This window comes from Mya arenaria, chromosome 2 (genome assembly GCF_026914265.1).
Source record: "Mya arenaria isolate MELC-2E11 chromosome 2, ASM2691426v1".
NCBI classification, from domain to species: Eukaryota; Metazoa; Mollusca; class Bivalvia; order Myida; family Myidae; genus Mya; species Mya arenaria.
In genome coordinates this window covers 19536283-19558337 of record NC_069123.1, presented here as the reverse complement: position 1 = coordinate 19558337, position 22055 = coordinate 19536283, and the positions used below count along the sequence as shown (strand labels likewise).

The 22055-nt window shown below is 34.2% G+C and overlaps 1 protein-coding gene across 1 annotated transcript in view; it reads right to left on the bottom strand.

Moving 5' to 3' along the window:
• Nucleotides 1–19705, bottom strand: part of LOC128211458 (B9 domain-containing protein 1-like) — a 138974-nt gene extending 119269 nt beyond the window's left edge. Inside the window, exons 1-2 of the mRNA XM_052916276.1 lie at nt 19571–19705; nt 1453–1521 (exon numbers count right to left, since the gene is read on the bottom strand). Of these exons, the coding sequence (XP_052772236.1) occupies nt 1453–1521; nt 19571–19627 (126 nt within the window). The 5' untranslated portion in view covers nt 19628–19705. The remainder of the gene's footprint in view (nt 1–1452; nt 1522–19570) is intronic.
• Nucleotides 19706–22055: the final 2350 nt, after the last annotated feature.

Genomic DNA, 22055 nt, shown 5'->3' with positions numbered 1-22055 from the left:
AGATATTATCCTATGTGTGCTAACATGCAAGACCTTAACCAGAATTTCTAAGTCACATAATAAAGGGCAAAAATTATATATTATAAAAGATAGAGTTATCTTACTTGATTAAATAAGAAGGTTAAATAGATGGGAGCCTATGTGTAAAGTTTCAATGCAATAAATGATGTATTCGCTGAGGTATTGACTTAAAAGTGGTTACATGCAAATTTTAACCGGAATTTTGATGTCGAATAAAAAAGGGGCCATTCTTTTAATTTAATGCAAACTGGAGTTATCTTACTTGGTTATTTAAGTAGATGGTTGAGTACCATTGTATAAAGTCTCAATGCAATCCATCAAGTAATTGCTGAGATATTAACCTATGTGTGCTTACATGCAAAACCTTAACCAGAATTTCAAAGACAAATAATAAAGGCCCATAATTTGCATTATATTAAAAAAAGTGGGAATACATATCTAATGTTTCAATGCAATACATGATATATTTGCTGAGATATTGACTTAAATGTGGTTACATGCAAAACCTTAACCAGAATTTTTTAGTCGAATAATAAAAGGCAATTCTTTTGCATTAAATGCAAACTAGAGTTATCTCACTTGGTTAATTAAGTAGGTTGGATGGTTGACTACCATTGTATAAAGTCTCAATGCAATACCTCAAGTAGTTGCTGAGATATTAACCTATGTGTGCTTACACGCAGATCCTTAACCAGAATTTCTAAGTCGAATAATAAAGGCCTATTATTTGCATTATATTAAAATAATTGTTATCTTACTTCATTAATTTAGTATGTAAGATAGTTGGGAATACATATCCAAAGTTTGAATGCAATAACTGATGTATTTACTGAGATAATGACTTAAAGGTGCTTACATGCAAAACCTTAACCAAGGTGTGACGCCAACGCCGACGCCAACGCCGACGCCAGGGTGAGTAGTATAGCTCTCCTTATTCTTTGAATAGTGGAGCTAAAAATGCATAAAACATCATTTTTTTTCACTTAAATATAAAAATCTGCGAACTTATTCTTTTGTCAGCAGTCTTATATAACTGGTTTCCATGGATTTTTGCAAAAATTGGCTTGTTCGAAAATAAAAAGTTAAAAAGTTGTCAAAACGTTCAATCTGTGTTCAAAGCTTTAAACAGAAACTTTAATCAAAGCATTCAAAGTGCTAATAGATTTGGGGAATGGTAAAGTGAATGTCTAGACTGATTTTGATAATGCAAATTGTAGGGTCATTTATTTACAACAACCACAACCAGTTAATCACCAACTGTTACCCCAAAACGTTTACTGACTGCCAACAACGTTTGTATGACCTCTGACAACAAACTGGCAACTGATGGTTGGCAGAATTTGGCTATCCATTGTGGCTCATGTGTGACTGGGACTGAAGAACATTTTATGTAAATCAAATAATTACCAACAATATCGCCAATTCACTTACAGATGTAACTAGCCAGTCCTGGCCGTATGACAAGTTGTATCGCAAGTATATATCATCAAACTCTGGAAACTGAAAAAGAACAACAACAAAGGTAAAAGAAAACAGTTGATAATGTCCAAATTGTTGAGAAGACAATGGAGGTCAATTTGGGCATTTTCTGTCCCTAAAAAGGCTATCATGCAATTTTTCAGTTCAAGGCCACTTTTTTGCTAAATCTGACATAGTTGGCTGGTTTTATTTAACTATAAGACAAGCCTCCAAATTTGAATCTTCGACTCAGCTTAAAAGCTATTGTCTATTGCCCATAAGGTAAAAACATTTTTATGGATAAACCCAACCTATGGACTACACTTTTTGAATAGTCAGTGGACACTGAACGAAATCCAGGCATGTGTTTGTTGATATCATGAGCAAGTATTTTTTTTTTTTTATTAATATGTATACAACAGCAATATCAATACAAAACACGGTACATCAGATACACAGGATATTTTCAATTATCATATGACTTAATGTTTCATCTATGTTAAATAAGCTTATTTCTTGTCACACCTTGCCATGTTAAATATTGAATTGGGGAGCTAAAATTTTAATGTTTTTGTTTATATAAAAAAGGGGGAGGGGGGTAAAAAGGGGGTTTCTGAGAGACATACTGGTATTTCATGTTTGGTTGTTGTTGTTTGTTTTATTTTTCATGATAAGAAAGTCCACTTATGTAAGTGAATATCTAATTTATTTTTCATGACGGCTATTTCGCATTTGATATTTATACGTATTTGCAAGTACCTTTCAAAATTACGAAAGTTTGGTATTGCTTGTCGGTATTTTGAACAGAAAATGAAATATTTCATCAATAGAATAATAAAGTTTGTGCTGCTATATTTGCTACGTGTAGATGTGTTTACTCCAAATAAAACTGTTAATAGATTAAGTTCAACAAGTATATTCTTAGTCTGGAGATAGGTCTTTAGTTTTTTCCAAAGATCTTGTATTATGGTGCACTCCCAAAACATGTGGCTAATTGTTTCTTCATTGCTTGAGCACAAGTCTATTAATTATTTTAAACTGAAAAGCTTGTATACATGTATCAATTGTAGCTATGTAAGGCATTATGTAGATTTCCTTCCAATTCAATTCTTTATGAAAAAGATTTTCCCATTTTTGTTTGTGCTTTAATTCTATATTGCTGTTTTTAATCTGTGTACTATAGAGAAACTTTGATGGGTTTTTTAGATTTTATTTCATCAAGCATCGTCGCATATTCTACTGGAATTGTTATACTCGAAGATTTCAGATCATTCTTCATATATTGTGGTATATTATTAGTCAGTTGTAGATATTTTAAAAAATCACCATTAGGAATTTGGTAAAGAAATTGCATGTTATCAAATGAGAAGAATTTCTTTTCTCTAAAGTCGAAAATGTGTTCGAGGTAAATTATTTCCTTGTTATGCCATTCTTTATAATATAAAATTTTATTATTGCATTTTATAGATGAATTGTTCCAGGTGATGAATTTTCTGATATCAATATTTCTTTGTTTCCTCTTAAGTATATGTGGAGAATATTATGAGTGTATACCATATGGCCACATATAATGTCATTTTCTTCAAGTTTACAATCAAATATAAAACTCCCACCGTTCTTTTCTAATACCTTGTTAACAAATATTTTCCATTTACCTAGATTATTTTTATCAATGAGTCTTTTTACCCAGCTTGCTTTAATAGCATGTAAGAAGTGTCTAACATTTGGAAGGTTAAGTCCACCATTTTCCCTAGAGCAATATATTTGTTCTCGTTTGATTTTATCAGGTTTATTATCCCAAATAAAGGTAAACATACATTTTGTGATATCATCTATCATTTGATCCGGTGGATTTGGTAGCACAGTGAAAGGGAAAACTAATTTTGGAAGAGCGAATGTTTTAATTACAGAGACCTTTCCAAGCAGGGTTAATTTTCTATGTTGCCACTGTTTTAGACTTTTATTGAATTCTTGTATTTTAGGTATAATATTATTGGTTAAAAATAATGAATTATTGTTTGTAAAAGTGATTCCTAGAGTTTTGCTGATGTAGAGGTCCATGTAAAATGACTTCTATCACTGAGTTTTATTTTCTTTCCTTTTAAAATTCCGACTTGAAGTACTACTGTTTTGGAATTGTTAAGTTTTAAGCCTGACGTCATACCAAACTAGTAAATTGAATGTATTAACTTCTTGTATTACGATTCACTTCCATTGTTGAAGAATGTAGCATCGTCTGCAAAAAGAGTTTGTATTATTTGAGTGTTTTTAACTGTAATCCCTTCAATTTCTGGGCAATAATCAATGTAATTTGACAGTATTTCGATACACATTAGAAACAAAAAAGAAGACAATGGACATCCTTGTCGTACTCCGGGTTCTATTACTTTCTGACAGATGACCATTATTTAGAATAATTCCTATCATTATAAAATAATTTTACCCAGTTAATAAGTTCATTTCCAAAATTGAATTTTTTAAGACATCTTATTATGAAGTTGTGATCAATGCTGTCAAAAGCCTTCTCAAAATCCACAAATATCCGAAGTCCTGGTTTGTTTGTGTTGTTTAAATGTTCAATTACTTCTTGTATAAGTCTTATGTTTTCACCAATGTATCTCCCTTTGATAAAACCCGTTTGATTGGGAGATATAATTGCATTTATTATTTTTTTTATTCTATTTGCAATTGCTTTTGTTGCAATTTTAGAGTCTATATTGAGAAGACTTATTGGACGCCAATTTGAAAGTAATTCAAGATCTTTGCCTGGCTTAGGTATAAGAGAAATAAGGCCTTGTTTTTACAGTTCAGTATGTGATTGAGTTTCGAAGAAGAAGTTTATAGATTTTACAAAATGCATTTTTAATACATCCCAAAATACATTATAAAATTCAACTGTTAGCCCATCTGAACCAGGACTTTTGTTTAAATTCATATCTTTTAATGCATCTGTGCATTCAGATTCAGTTAACAAACCTTCACATTTTAGTTTTTCTTCATTGTTTAATGATTTTAGAGGAGCATCAAAAAAGTTTATTTCACTATTGCTTTGCGTCTGTTTTTTGTATAACTTTTCATAAAAGTGTCGTTGTTCGGTTAAAATATCTTTAATATCATTTAATATAGTTTGGTTTGCTTTAAGTTTTGTAAAAAAAAATTGTTCATAGTGACGTTTTTCAAGATTTTCAGTATCATGCCATTTATTTGTTCTGTTGTAATAATATCTAATTCCTGATAAAGCAACATTATTTCTTCATCATCACTGTTATTGTTATTTGAGTGGGCGTTTTCTTAATTATTTTGAATTTTTTCAATAAGTTCATTTTCTTTTTTTTCTTTTTCTTTTTTAATGTAAGTGGAGTATTTAATAGAAATGTTTATTTGGTTTTGGTACTCTGTGTGATTGATGATATTATTGTTTATCTTAAAGTAACCTGGTCCTCTCTTTTGCTCAAGTGTGTTAAGGGTAAGTACTACAGTCGAAGGGTCTGTTTTATATCCTGGCTTGATGCCACATTTAGGTATTGTATTACGAAGATATTCGGAAATAATAAAATAAAGTAAATAATAGGCCTAGTATTTGAATGCCAGGTGTACTGGCACAAGTCTGGATTATTTTCGCGCCAAATATCAATCAAATTACAGTTTAAAATCATTTTATTTAATGTTGATTGACATTTTCTATTTGTATCTGTCCTTCCATTCTTCTTGTCGATAGAAGGATTAAGTACTGTGTTGAAATCCCCGCCTATTATTATATTTCGTTCATTATTGGTAGCCACAAAATTTTCTAATTGATCAAATAAAGATGTCTTATCATCGTTAGGCCCATAAACATTTATTATTGTTATATCTTTGTCATTCACTTTTATATCTAGAGTGATTAACCGTCCAGCTACTAACTCATTAAAATTTAAACATTCGATATTCGAAAATTTATTGACAAGGAATGCGACCCCTTCTTTATTTGATTTAAGTCTGCTAAAGAATGAACAACCATCCCATTCCCGTTTCCAGGATTGACTTGTTGATGCATCGGAATGAGTTTCTTGTAAAAAGATAACATCATACGATTTAACTTAAATACTTGTCAATGTTTTTGCTTATTGCCGATTCCTTTAGTGTTAAGAGTACAAAAAGTGACACTCATTATTTAAAAGGAACAAAGAAATTGGAATATTTGTTAAGAAAAATCCAGATGTCTCTCAGAAACGGGTGTTGAAATTTTTTTAGTGGCATAAGTTTTTTTTTTGTTCAGGCGAACAGAATATGGATAGTCTTGTAAATCGTGATGAGTACTTGGAAGTTGTTGATACAATTACAAAAGAAAGAATGAGAAAAAAATAATATATATTTTCGTTTATAAAAAGATGCCATGCCTACGCATAAGAGCCATTGATGTTACTGAATGACTTAATTCATACTATATTTTTTTCCTGTCACATTAAAGTTAAGCAGTATTAATTTAAATAGAAACATAAACAAAAACACATACCATGTTCTAACAGTATTGAATAAATAATAAGGGGTGTATTTTTTTGCGATAAGCGCCATCTTTTAACACAAGTTATAAATTTAAAACTCTAAATTTAATCATACATATGGAATATATGTTATTTTATGTGATTGAGAAACAACTTGTAATACAAAGAGGGAGTATCTCACGCTATATGCATATAACAGAAAATGTCCTTATAATATGTTGCATTTCATTCATTTGAAATATAGGTATGTGATCATAGTCTAAGGGTCCCTTTTATAGAGCATGGCAATGCAATATAAGATTCTGTTGATGTTGTTATAGGGATTTACTAAGAGTCAATAATATGAGATTATAATAAACTGTTCAAAAAAGAAATGGAAGTCTACTGTTGATGATATCTCTGAGGCCAAGGTAGTTCGAGCCATGGACTGTAGTCTTCAAATTCGACATAAGATGTACTCTCGTCATAGCGCCTGAGAATAATACGGCCATTTCTGGTCCAGACTGATTTGACCTCATCTTGCCCTTTCAGTCTAATCGCTGTAAAGACTTGCTGATTTAGACGTGTTAAGTCCTCGTTAATGACGACTTTCCTTTGCCCAAGTGATTTCTTGTTCCTCATCACATTATCTTTTGTCAGTCGTGATATAAATTTGATGATCATTGGTCTTGATTTATTTGTTTGAAAAAGGCCAAGGCGGTGTCCTGTATCTATTTCCATCTTATCAACATCAATAGGCAGGTCCTTCATTTCTTTCAAGAAAATGTCTATTGTCTTTGATGGAGGCTCGTGTTCGTCATTATCCGGGAGACCATACACTCTAATGCTGTTGTTCCTTGTATATTGCTCAAGGTCATTTAGGCGCTTTTTTGTTTGAGTTATGTCATAGTTTGATATTCTCCTTGTTTCAGTTGTTTCCTCCTGTTTCTTATTGACTTTATTAGTTAATGCATTAATCTCTTTTTTCAATTTTTCGTTTTCTTCTGCCTTTTCAAATAATTGCCCTTCTAAAACTTTGATGCGTTTTTCAAAACTTGCTTTTATTTTGTTTATTTTCTTTTCTACAAGCTTTTCAACAATTTCCTCTATAGCAACCTCGTCTTTTGAAGTAATTTTTTCTGTTCTGAGTTTTTTCTCGACACTTTTTTCGACTGTATCTTGAATGTATCTGTTGTCTTTTGTTAGTACATTTGATAACTTCTTGTTCATTGCTTCTAACTGTTTCATAATTGTTTTAATTGCATGTGTATTGTCAGTTAGTTCTTGTGTTTCTTCAGGAAAATATGTTTGTTCGGGTGAGTTTTTACTCTTTTTCTTTTTAGGTTTATTTTGTTTGTTTGTTCCATTCTGGTTTGATATGCTTAATTCATGCTCACTAACGCTGCTTAACTCATCGCATGTTCTTTTTCTTTGTTCACTTTCAATTGCTGTACTTGATTCGTTTATATCTGTGCCCTTTTTTGCATTGCCTTTTTCACTCATTATTGTATATGTTAGAGTTCAGTATCTTTTTTGAGAAGTATACTTTTAAATAGTTTGTGCAGCTGTTCTTTACTATGGGTATAATTCAATATGGTCACGCACGAGATGTTATGACACCACAGTGTACATGTGTATACATGATAATATACATGTAAGAAAATATCTATCTTTGCTTTAAAAGTCACTTTTCTGTATAATTGTTACATGGATACATCAGAAATTCATGAAGAAGCATCTCATTTTACTCACTCTGTTTCACAATACTATCCATATCCTTTTATTCCATTTAAAATTCACATTTTTATCAGAGAAGAAAAAACTGGACTGTCAAATACATAAAGTTGGCCGTAATTTTTTTGACCAGCCGAAAAAACTTGTATAGAATTTTTCACCCTTAATTCTATTTCTTTGCCTTCACCACAGCAGCTGCTGATGCAAGCATGCAATGCATTTATTTTCAAAAATTTTGTAAACCTCAGCCTGATAGGCATTGAAAATATGACTTTCTTTTTTCAGGTTGACTGCAGCTTCAAGCGTTCAAGAACCTCAGACTTGCCCATTTCAGATCACAAGCCATTTTTGCCAAAACAAAAAAATCCCATTTCACTGTTGCCTTTACTGCTCAGATTTAGGCCTAAGAACACTAGGGGATAAAAATGTAATCTTACTAATATTTGGTAATTAGTACCATTAATAAATTTTAATTCACATTTATCAACATTCAGTTTAATTTTTCATTTGATGATGTAGTCCAAAAAAAAGCTTTTTGTTAAATGTTACCATAAAAAAAATTGATAAACACAAAATCATGCATGCGGCAAGTAGCAAATTTCTGCTGTTTTATGTATCATTTTATAAATATCTACTATTTTAAGTTCTTCACAGACCTAGGGATTGCCTTGTCTATAGAAAATTTATCCTTTTTTTTCAACACAAAACAAGAGGCCATGCAAAGAGCCCCATTATAACCAGATTTTTCATTTTGACAATGGCACTTTTTCAATCAGAAATTGTAATATAGTGTGCTGGTAGAAGGCAAATTGTAGAAGCATCATTATACACAGTTTGAAGAATAACATGAAAAGATTTGGGCAGGTTTAAGAATTGAATTAATTAGTAATTTCTGCAGTTGTAATTTCCAAGATATGGCCAGAACAAGCACCAATCATGAAAAAATGGTTAAGGGAAGAAATTAAAGCAACTGTGCACCAAATGATCAATTTGCAAGAAAAACAGAAAATTGTCGAAAACTGTCATAAACTTGGTATTAAAGTGTTCAATACATTGAAACTTACTAACTGAAGTACCACATAGTTTACAATTTATTTAAGTTTAGCAGTTATTTCGTATTTTTCCATTAAAAAAGATTACTGAGTATGTCTACCTAGAAGAATTCATTCCTTATGCGTGATTGGCTAGTCGGTGTTATCACATGATATTTAACTGAGTTAGGTGTATAGCTAAATTATGTCACCCGATTTGAGTAAGCCGTCGTAGCTCAGGGAATACGACACTGCAGGGGTTTCAATAAGACTCAAAATTAGGAATTTCTTAAAATTCCATGTCTGATTTTTAGGAATTTTCAAAGAATTTTTAGGTAAAGTAGCGTGTTTGATGCACAATTAAAACTGTTTATATTTAAGTTTATTGTTTATATTCAACCATAACAAGAGTCTAGCCTAGAGGCGCAAGGGGATGGGAGTGGGAGGGTTCTTGTAGAATGTTTCGTTTTCATACTCAATAAAAATCATTTTCCATGATTTTCAGACTTGTACAAATTGTTGTTGCTTTTTCACAAAATTTAGAAGGGTGTGTTTAAATATCCAAATTAAAATTTGTCTTTTTGTCTGTGGTAATATGACTGTACTTGTCTGGACTCTTCTTTAGTGCAATGTCTCATTTTCCTCCTAAAATTTATGTAAAATAAAAAAGACAACAGTTAAGCATTTGAAACAATTTTACTGGCACAAATACACAAAAAAAAAAATATGTAGGGGACAAATTTTACTTGTTACGATCAGGATTGGGTACGAATGTTACATTCAACCTGGCTGTTATTTAATTGTCTTTGATAAAGTTATGCTTAATATGTTGATGTTTTAAAATAAAATGACAATAAAAATCACTGCCCTTGCTTAAAGAAACACTTATACAGCATAGAACATTGATAAAATAACTCCGAAAATCGTTCTGACAAAATGGCGGTTTTGACATGATCGTAGACGTGATAGGTTACCGCGATATAAAATATTTTTGGGGGTTACAAAGAAATGTTCATCATGAATATTTTACATATACACTTTCAAAACATTTACTGATAAATTGATATATTTTTGGTTGTGTTAACGCCAGCTTTCCTATGTCTACAAATCGGCAGTGACTGTCTGCTTCTAATCAACAATATTTAAAATAGCGAGTCTCGTCCATGCAATACAATTATCAATGATTATAAAAGTTTTAATAGTGTTTGACAACATTTTTCACCATCCCTACGCATTTGCTATAGCATTTTACGAACTTTCTCTGAATGAACGAGTTCTCATTGTATATTCTGATTGGCTGACATTCAATAGCTCCACCTCCTGGCGATGTTTCTCTTATTGGCTCTTCCTAATTATCGGATTAGAAGATGGCCGTTTATGAATACACAGGTCGTCTGCTCATTACCCACAAGAAGCTGTCATAAATTATGACATGTACAAGGCATATGGGAAGATGAAAGGGCAGTATGGCATATTTTAAGCAGTCACAGTGCACAGCGTCCGGACTCATTAAAAGAGGTGTACAAGGCAATTATAAAGAATTTTCAAAACGCCTTGGGTTAAATTCTTGGACGTCTTTGGCGATTTTCCGGATGTATAATATGTCTATGTCTGCTTATTGAAACCCCTGACACTGGACTGCAAATTTGGCGACACAGGTTCGAACCCGGTCTCTGACACAATTTGTTTTTTTTACATCTTGGTAGGGTTTTTTTACAATTATGATATCAAAGCGTAACACATTCTTTTAAATAATTGTCCTGAGATTTGTTACAGAAAAAAACTTTATTGGTGCCAATCTGGTGTACAGTCCCTTTAAGGAAGAAAGACCTTAATGGGCATAATTACTATGGTATGATCAACCAACTTCGTAATTTATTAATGTGTATCATTTACTGGATTAAAAAACAAATTTTAAAGCTGCACTCTCACAGATTGAACGCTCTGACAACTTTTTTTTTTTTTTGTCTTGGAACGAGCCAATTTTTGCAGAAATCCATGAATACCAGTTATATATGAATGTAACATTGCTGACAAAAGATCAAATTGCAGATTCTTATATTTAATTTCAACAATTAATGTTTTATGCATTTTTCTTAAACCGTTAGTAACTTGACTGACACAGACAACAATTATGCCAAGCGGAACAACTTGACCCACTCTTATACCCAGCAAGCAAGGCTAAATGGGTCCCATATGGGCTGAATCTGGGCAAAAAGCCCATATGGGGCCCATATAGGACCCATATGGTTGAGAATGCCCAGATGGGACCCAGATGGGACCCATATAGCTGCTCATCTATATTAATTGGATACACAAAGGGAAAGGAAGATCATCATATATGTTATATGAAAATATGTAAACATCGATACTATGTGAAAAAAGTTCATTATTTCATGAATCGGCTTCACATCTTTTGCCATGAAATGCCCCAGATAGATCCCATATGAGTCCTATATACTCGGCATTATCATTATAGTAGGGCAGTGTTAGATGGTAAGACACGATGTTGTGGCGATGATACATAAATACACAAGGAACAGATATTTTTCCGTATTTTAATTTTTTTTTTACTACTTCTTAAATATAAACCTTTTGCAATTGTGTTTTTAGTAGCAATTTAGTCACAAATAATTAAAACTAGAGACTGCTTTTTTGAAAAAGCGCATGTCTCCCCCATTGTGTGGTCGTAGGTGAGAAATAATCAATGATGGACATGAAATTTGTACTTCCTCCCTACCAAGTTTGGTGAACCTAGGTCAAACCATTCTCAAGATATTGAGCGGAAATGTTTTTTACATTGGGGGTCGCCGCGACCTTGACCTTTGACCTAGTGACCCCAAAAACAATAGGGATCTTCTACACCTCATGACCAACCTCCCTACCAAGTTTGGTGAACCTAGGTCAAACCGTTCTCAAGATTTTGAGCAGAAATGTTTTTTATATTGGGGGTCGCCGCGACCTTGACCTTTGACCTAGTGACCCCAAAAACAATAGGGATCCTCTACACCTCACGACCAACCTCCCTACCAAGTTTGGTGAACCTAGGTCAAACCGTTCTCAAGATTTTGAGCAGAAATGTTTTTTATATTGGGGTCGCCGCGACCTTGACCTTTGACCTAGTGACCCCAAAAACAATAGGGATCCTCTACACCTCACGACCAACCTCCCTACCAAGTTTGGTGATCCTAGGTCATGCAGTTTTCCAGTTATCGATCGGAAACGAACAAAGCATTCTCCTGATATTGCACGGAAATATTTTTTTACATTAGAGGTCACAGCGAAGTTGACCTTTGACCTTGTGACCCCCCAAAATATAGGAGTTTTCTAAACCTCATGATCAACCTCCCTACCAAGTTTGGTGAACCTAGGTCAAACCATTGTCAAGATATTGAGCGGAAATGTTTTTTACATTGGGGGTCGCCGCGACCTTGACCTTTGACCTAGTGACCCCAAAAACAATAGGGATCTTCTACACCTCATGACCAACCTCCCTACCAAGTTTGGTGAATCTAGGTCAAACCGTTCTCAAGATTTTGAGCAGAAATGTTTTTTATATTGGGGGTCGCCGCGACCTTGACCTTTGACCTAGTGACCCCAAAAACAATAGGGATCCTCTACACCTCACGACCAGCCTCCCTACCAAGTTTGGTGATCCTAGGTCATGCGGTTTTCCAGTTATCGATCGGAAACGAAGTGTGACGTACGGACTGACGGACTACCGGACTGACGGACAGGGCAAAAACAATATGTCTCCCCCAGAGAGGGGGAGACATAAATATGCGGAAAATTTGTCACCTGACATTTTATCGACGCGCGGATGATGAACGTGATTGAGTGAAAAAACAATGGTTAAATTCATCTTTAAAAGTAAGGTAATGGTTCTTATTTAACTTTTAAAGCAACTTGTATTTATAAAGTAATTTGATTTTAAACAAGTGAATTACTGATGACTTTCATGTAGAAGTATTGTTTGTGCTACGATTTTGTATTTTGTCATATAACTTTGCGATAATATATAAATTATAAAGTAAAGGCATTCGGGATGGCAGATGCCAAAACAAAACAAAACAAAAAAAAACAACGGCAAATTAATGGTTCATGCAGCTGTGGGGAACCTATTTACATATAGACCTCCAAAGAGGATTCTGACAATCATTAATTAATCTTTTATCCAATTTAAAAGTGCATCAAGGATGAGGCTGTATGAGGATATGAGCCAGGGTGAACAGCCTGCCACTGCTGCTAATGGTGATGATGAGGATGATGGCCCTGTTACAGCCAAGACAAAAACCCAACACTCCAGCTACCCGTTCATTATTCGATGCTCGGCAGAGCAGAATCCAAGAAAGTAAATAGGAAATTTTAATGGAATGTAAAATGGTTTTCATAATTGAACCTTGCATCTTTTTATTATTATAAACATTAACAAACAGCCAATCACATTATTGGTTTAATGGTTCACTGTATATTACCTGAAGTGTCTTGTTTCAATTTTGATTTTTGAATGTTATTTGTTCCAGATCGGGACACCTGGATCTTTGTGCTGTTTTAAAACCAGCAGGAGCAATTGCGACAGCATACGCAGCTCCTGCGTCTCATCCTGGCGAGAGGTTCAGCACAAGATGCAGTTCCAAGTGAGTTGCCAGAGGGAATATCTTTCCCCCTCAAAACTGTGGTGGATTTGGCAGCCTTCAAAGAGCGAAAGTCACAAGCAAATGCTGCAACATCCGTTGTAAGTTTCCCAAACATAGTTGACTGATTATTTTTTATGAGGTGTCTTTAAATTTAAAAATGCATAATTTGAGCTTTAAAATAACATTTTGAAGTGACATCATTCATTCAAGTTTGTTTTTGAAATGTGATCTGCTATGATCAATATAAGGGCAGGCACACAAACCGAGCCAGTGTAGGGGGCGCTGACAGTGCTTCAAATTTTAATATTTAATTGTACCACATGAGTGTGATACTATGGTTTTGCTTGAAAGTTTTTGCTGTTTTGCATTTATATGTGGATTTACAGGCATTTTCATGCACACCTTTTTGTTCAAGGTAAAATACTTGACAGAATATGGTGTGAGTGACACAGTGGACATGGTTTCCCGGATAATGTTGACAACAAATCCGGCCCGCCAATACAACCTAAAGGGAACCAAACAAAACTAGAGCTATCACTGAAGGTGATTAATACCCCCGAACGCCGCCTCTCATTATGATTTATCATTGTATGAAGTTTTATGCTATTCCATTTAGTAGTTTTCAAGTTACTGTCCTGACAAAAGTTTGACCAAAAAACAACACAGAAAAAGGGCAATAACTCTGTAATTTGCTAAAAAAAGAGTAGTGATTCATGTACACTGAACTCCTTCTCATTGTGCTGTACCATTGTATGAAGTTTAATTACATTCCATCCAGTAGTTTTTAAGTTATGCTCCGGACAAGAAAAAAGTAACAAAGGGCAGTAACTCTGCAATTAGCTGAAATAGAATTGCGGTTCCTGTACACTGCAATCCCTCTCATTATGATCTATCACTGTATGAAGTTTTATAAAATTCCATCCGATAGTTTTCAAGTTATGCTCCAGACAAGAAAAAAGTAACAAAGGGCAGTAACTCTGTAATTAGCTGAAATAGAATGCGGTTCCTGTACACTGCACTCCCTCTCATTATGATCTATCACTGTATGAAGTTTTATTAAATTCCATCCAGTAGTTTTCAAGTTATGCTCCGGACAAGAAAAAAGTAACAAAGGGCAGTAACTCTGTAATTAGCCGAAATAGAATTGCAGTTCCTGTACACTGCACTCCCTCTCATTATGATCTATCACTGTATGAAGTTTTATTGAATTCCATCCAATAGTTTTCAAGTTATGCTCCGGAAAAGAAAAAAGTAACAAAGAGCAGTAACTCTGTAATAAGCTGAAATAGAGTTATGGTTCTTGTGCACTGCACTTCCTCTCATTGTGCTTTACCATTGTATGAAGTTTTAATAAATTCCATCTAGTAGTTTGCAAGTTAATGTCAGGAAAAAAAATTGACAGCAAAAAACAAATAAAGGGCAATAACTCAGTAATAAGCTAAAGTATAGTTATGGTTCTTGAACACTACACTTCCTCTCATTGTGCTTTACTACTGTATGAAGTTTCAATGAATTCCATCCAGTACTTTTCAAGTAATACTCCGGACAAAAAAAAGTAACAAAGAGCAATAACTCAGTAATAAGCAAGAATAGAGTTATGGTTATTGTACACTGCATTTCATCTCATTATGCTCTATCATTGTATGAAGTTTAATCAAATTCCATCCAGTAGTTTTTAAGTTATGCTCCGGACAAGGAAATTGCAACGGACCGACCAACAAACCGATGGACCGACCACAGGGTGACTCCAATATTCCCCCTTCAAACTTCGTTTGTCGGGGGTATAAAAAGAAACTGGGCAGACTCCACTTGATAAACATCTTTTTCAGTAGGTGGTTTTGTTGTTGTATATATTAAGATGTGCTAAATGAAACTACCTATGCTGTGCATATACATCAATGGATTTAAAAAAAAATATAACTGAGTATTAGTGTTAAAAAATGACAAACTTTTTAAGATACCTATGTAAATTTATCTGCCCAGCTAAAATCACCATATATAGTTGACGATAAAATGCTGCTTATTTAATACTAAACATTTGATAATCACTTTGATGAAATAACCGTCTCAGATATTCATCTATCCACAAACACTATTTACAGAATGTCTACAATTGAACCCAGCAACACGCTTTAGAACCGCAAGGAAATGGAGGGGGCCATTTAGAAGTGGCTTTCCGAGTCTCGAGGTCGTGAGGTTGGCCGCAAAGACCAGGCAAGGGTCACCCCGATGCTTCCTGAGTAGAATGTTGACTTATTTACTTTAATACCAAAAAAATCGGATATACAACTCAGAATTAAACCAACAAAAATTGTCAGAATATTTTTCAAATTGATTATGTACAATATGTATGCTTCTATTGTTTTATCATAAACACATCAATGTCGTGTGACATGTAATGTAGTTTGTATGCAAAATGTATCACAATAATGTAATAATGAGATTTCTCCCTTTTTTCCTAAATTTTCATATCGTTAGGGTTGCAAGAAGAGCATTTCTTATCTATATTTATAGGCAAATCCATGTTGCTTTTACTTTTTTGTATAAACATATGACAAACTGTCCATGACAAATAAGAGACCCATCAACAAGACAAATATGTTTAGTTCACATTTGGATGATTGTTCTAAAGAAGACTCTTAATAAGCGAAACCTGTTGGCATTGAATAATTATCATAATATCTCGGAATAATGTTGGTTTTTGTTTTACTATAATATTTTCTTATCCTGGGTACACCATTTTAAACTTTGATACACTCACAATAAACTTATTTTAAGATGAAGTAACATTGGCTGAATGAAATAAGCTACTTAAGGGTGTTACGCTTAAGAACTTTTGAGAAATTGGGGCCAGATGACTTTAATTATATCAACCCCATTTATTTCCCTGGCGATAACAGTGATCCCTGATTTGTACATGGTAGATACATGTTTTTAACCTATGGATTGAGTGTGTATACTGTGAAATCATTAATGTTCGTGGGGCATTAATGTTCGTGGTTTTCGTGGGTTGGGTGATCCACGAATTCAAGATCCCACGAAATATAAACCATTTATTCACTTTTTCAATTGCCTTGTTACGTACATACTCTAGTATATTCTTTACAGAGGTCGCAGTTTACAGTTACGATCATTATTCTGTTAATATATTATAACTGCCTTTAACAAATAATGAACCAAATCAATTAAATGTGTTTTATGCAGCAAATGACAGTTATAAGCACGTGTTTAAACGTGTGCTGTTAATGAAAATCTCCAAGTTTACAAGCTCTGCGTGATGAGTGTCCATACTCGATTTTTTTATTTAATAAAATAATTAATCGATTACTAGTATATTGAAGGTTACTAAGCACCGAACGTGACAATACGAGTATACGCACCTATTCGGTGTTTTCACAGTTTGCAAAATTCTTAATTGGCATTCAATGGCTTCCCCTATCTGTACTTATGATCAGGGTACATCTTCTTTTATTACCTTTATTCCCAATTAAATCGATAAGTGACATGGGTATATGCACTAATTGGCATGTCGTATCACATTAGCGAGTGTCATAAACCGAGTGACGTAGAAGACGGAAATCACGGGCCAGCGCGTGGATATTATGCAGACGATCTAGGACGATCGCATCTTCGATTTTTTTTTCAAAAATGAAAATCCACGAATTCAAGTACCCACGAAATTGTTTTTTTTCGGCAAACCACGAAATTTCATGCCCACGAACATTAATGATTTCACAGTATATTAATTAATCCTTCTTGATAAACAACAATGAATCAGGTCCGGATCCATGGTCTAGTGGTAGCACACTTGGTTATCAATACAGGGGTCGTAGGTTCGATTCCCGGTCGCATCACTAAAAAAAACTAATCAACTTCCGGGAGGGACGTTAAATGGGGCTCCCTGTGTGACAGTGCTATTCACAGATGCATGTTAAAGAACCAGGTTAACATTCTGTCGCACTATGCTCCAAAAACCTAAATGATATAACTTTATTATGTAAATATTTGTTACAACTTATATGCTTTTGCTCTACTTTTGTTTCATATGTATTTTGTAATGTAACTCTTCATACATGGAGGAAATAAGATATATGTTTTAACATTCAGTCATGTCAGTTCACTAGTCAGTATTACAAGGTACATTAATCGTGTTAGTCAATAGCTCTGGTTTGTGTTTATTTTTTCTCCTTTTAAATTCTTTTTTATTTTACATGTATGATTTTTGTGATTAAATCCAATGTGCCAATTAACTTGAAACTGTTATTTCATTTCTGGTTTGAAACGCTGCTTTATATCTAAGCAATATTGTAAACTTGAATGTGTAGATGCACTCCATGCTCTGTTTATTAGAATTATGTGTCTTTCGATTTATGTTTTTTTAAAACACATTCGTTAAAGCATTCGGAGCTCCTTGGCCATTTTTATTGAAAACAACCTCGGATGTATGCCGGTACATCAGTTGAAGTAGTTTGTAAATTTCTTAATTATATCATTAATTAAATGTATGGTTTAAGAGTTGTATTTATTGATCTAAGTTTAAATTGATTGCCAGTGAAGTGTATTATTGCAAACATTAAGATTCCCAAGAGTTAAGTCATAAAGTTTAACTGCTAAAAAAATTACGACGCGATCTACTTGCAGCGGACTTAAACGTACCGCTTTTTGAGTGTGTAAACCGTCCAAATACATCAGAGGTTGTTTTTGATAAAGTGGCCGAGGAGCTCCGAATGTCGTTAAAACCTTTAAAAAGTGTGTTTGTTTACATGTAATTTTTGACACGCTTTTTCAGTTTAACAGCTTTAACTGACAGATACAATCAATAAAACAAAGTTTACACTTATTATTAAGTTATTAATCAAATTACCATATAAATGTAGTAGATCTTTTTAGCTTGGTAATGTCAAACTAAACTGAAAAAAATGTGTCATAATTCCAGTCACATTTTTCGTGTGTGCCACTTTTATATTGCCAGTATTACACAAAATCTTAACATTGTCAGTATGTAATTTTTGTTGACTTTTTTAGTTTGTACATCTTGTTTTACATTTCTAATGTTTTCATGTTAATAAACTTAATAAGATTATTGCTATCTTTGTTGTGTAATGAAATATTATGTTGACATTATGTCATTTGTACTTCTCAACATAGCTGTTTGTCTAGATAACCAATGAAAGGATAGTAATGCATCAGGTGAACACTTGAGATCAATATTTTTTTAGGTAATTGGAATCAATATATTATAACATGTAAAAACAAAAGTAACGGTTTACCCCAAATTAATTGCTAAGGTAGGGCATATATACAGCCCACATATACCATGTGGGGCCCACATGGGTCCCATATCAAGCCCTGTTCAAAAACCCATGTGGGGCCCATATGGGTCCTAAATCAAGCCCTGTTCCAAAACCCATGTGGGGCCATATGGGTCCCACATTCAGCCCATATGGGACCCACATGGAGCCCTGTTGCAAAACCCATGTGGGGCCCAGATGGGTATTCCACATGGGACCCATATGGTAACCCATGTAGGCCCATATGGGTCCTATAAGTTTTGCTGGCTTGGTAACTCGGCCACCTCCGACAAGCTTCGTGACAGACCTCGTAAATACAACCATAACAACTCGGCCATGACCCAAGTGCTCCGATTGTTGTATAACTTGCATTATGTGTTGTCAGAATGAAATAAAGAAAACCCCACTTTGGGTACAAAACAATTTGTACGTGAAGGATTTGCCACATCAAAAATCTTAAAAAAAAATCCGTCAACGTACAATTATTTGGACTACATTACAACCTGGCTTTTCCTGTTTCATATCATATATATGATATAACGTTTGTTTTATGCAAAATACTTCTGGAGTTACATGGCAAGATACGAATATAACCTTTTTTGAAATATTTCAAACATCAATTTACTTTTCTAAATTATTTTCAATATTTTTAAAACACCCACTCTTTATTCTTCAACCCGTGAAGACATTTAAGTATTACAGAGTAGTAAAAAAAAGACAAAGAAGGAAGTTCCCAATCCATGTTTGTATGTCCGTGGTTATAAGACTAAACATTGTTCACGAAAGTTGTTCAGTTCAACGAGTTTAAACGTGTTAACCACGAACAAAAAGTATCACATTGCTATGTTCTGCATATAACACAACACTTAAGTCTACCATTAGACAGAAAATACACACATTGAACATTTAACTATCTCTTAAAATAGCTGTATTACCTCAGCTGACTCTATTTGACCACTGACCATTACGAGAAATACCGAGCTCGACGCCATATTTGTTTACATATCAGCGGTGCCAGAAATGCATTAGTTGTATAATTCGCTTTGCGGCTTCCGGTGGGTCGCACTAAAATGCGGTCTTTAGGTTACACACCACCATTGTTATTCCCTATATAATTCAATGTAAAATTATAATTTTCAGACAACATTTAAAGGCATTTCGAGCGAATGCAGGCTATGATAACCACATATATTCCTAAAGTACAAGCTTTAAATTACCTTTTAAGCCAATAAAAAAGGGGGGTCAAGTTATTCCTAAGAAAAATCACTCCACTTGAAAAACAAACTCTAAAAATTGCACCGTCCGCCATGACAGATCTTCCAAAATGACCTTTCAACTATAGGGCAGCGTTTTATGCTTTAATCTATACTCTAAATGATAAATCAAGCAAGAATACAAACTTAAGGTATAAAAGTTTCAGGAATAATGATAGTTTTGATTTACAGTGTATTGAGCATGTGAAAACATGTCTATCAATCATAAGAACATGTTTTTTTTATTGAGAATTTTCCACACAACGGAAGTACATATGACGTAATGGTGACGTCATTCCTATATAGCGGACGATTTAGAAAGCGTTGAATAGTGCGGACGACATAAACAAAGAAGGGTTGCGTTGAATAGTGCGGACGACATAAACACAAAGAAGGAAATCTAATACTTGTGTTTTCTTTGATTCGCGTAAGCTGAATGTTTCAAACTGCTTTGTTTATGTCGTCCGCACTATTCAACGCTTTCTTTATCGACCGCTGTTCATTCGGAACTCCTCGGCCATTTTATCGAAAACAACCTCGGATGTATTTGGACGGTTTACATACTCAAAAAGTGGTACGTTTAAGTCCGCTGCAAATAGATCGCGTAGAAATCTTAATTAGTTGTTAAACTTAAGGACTTATCTCTTGGGAATCTTAATTATGTTTGCAATAATACACTTCACTGGCAATCAATTTAAAGTGAGAGCAATGAATACAACTCTTAAACACTACATTTAATTAATGATATTATTCAAAACTTTACGGACTACTTCTACTGATGTAACGGCATACATCCGAGGCATTCGGAGCTCCTCAGCCATTTTTTTCAAAAACAACCTCGGATGTATATAGACTGGTACCCTTATTCTCTTTTCTACAAAAAGGTTAGATTTTTATCAAAGTAACGAAGGGTACCAGTCTAGTCAAGACCGCATTTTAGTAATGTTCGCTTCCGGTTACACACTACTAATTAATTTCCTGATACACTTGAAATATCTCGGATCCGTGGTCTAGTGGTAGCACACTTGGTTATCAATACAGGGGTCGTAGGTTCGATTCCCGGTCGCATCACTCAAAAAAACTAATCAACTTCCGGGAGGGACGTTAAATGGGGCTCCCTGTGTGACAGTGCTATACACAGATGCACGTTAAAGAACCAGGTTAACATTCTGTCCAAAAACCTAAAATGACTAATGAACTTAACTGAGCTCTCGCCGAATGGGCAAGGCCCGAGTGCGAGTATAAAAACAATTATTCACGTTTTGAAAAATATAAACTTTATTGATTTCAGGAGATTGGTTCAAGTACTCGTAGTACTTCAGTACTTAGGTGGATTAGTTTGGCGGGACACTAGTAACATGATTTCCTCGTGTTTTTGTGGGTATATGGGGAAACGATTTCGTTTTCGTCACTCGAGGTTTTGTATTTGGTGAAATAAGAAGTTATTTTGAAATGTCCGAAAGCGACGATATAAATTTTATCAGTTCTTTGGTTAAACAATTTAAGTGGTATTTCGACAAGAATTTTGACCAGCTGAAAAGGACTTTGGAATCTGAAACAGAATGGGCGGCGGAGACTTCTGGGGAAAAACCTCCTTCTTTTTGAAGTTTTCGGGGAGGTCTAGGCGGTGTATCTCTGGCAAAAGGACGTTTTGTGCAGGTTGGAACAGTCATCTGTTTCAAATGCGGCTCAGAGGGGTATTTCGCTAGCGGATATGTGCCGCAGACCTGCAAGGAACCACCAACTTCATGGGTATTGGGCGTTAACAGACCGGTGGCAGCAACCGCCTCTCCACGGACGCAGCTGTTCTTCTCAGCCAATGGCGGACAGTGGTGATTATGATCAAAGTAGACTGAATTGCTGAATTATTTTTTCTGAATATTTTGAAAACTCGGTTCATTTATCAACATTCTGGAAAGATACTTTAAAGGCTGATAATGAAATTTTGTCTTTATAGAAAATGTATTCGTTTTATTTATCATTATCAGACCACTAAGCTTTATCCTGATAAACAATCAATCAACATTAAGAAATAATGAGTTTGTATCTTTAGCAATTCATGATTTGATTCAGAAAGTGTTCTTATGAAGTTTCATTTCATATAATGTCAATTTGTGTGATATATTTTCAAAGTGATTCTAAAGGCGTTTTATTAAAAGGTGTATTG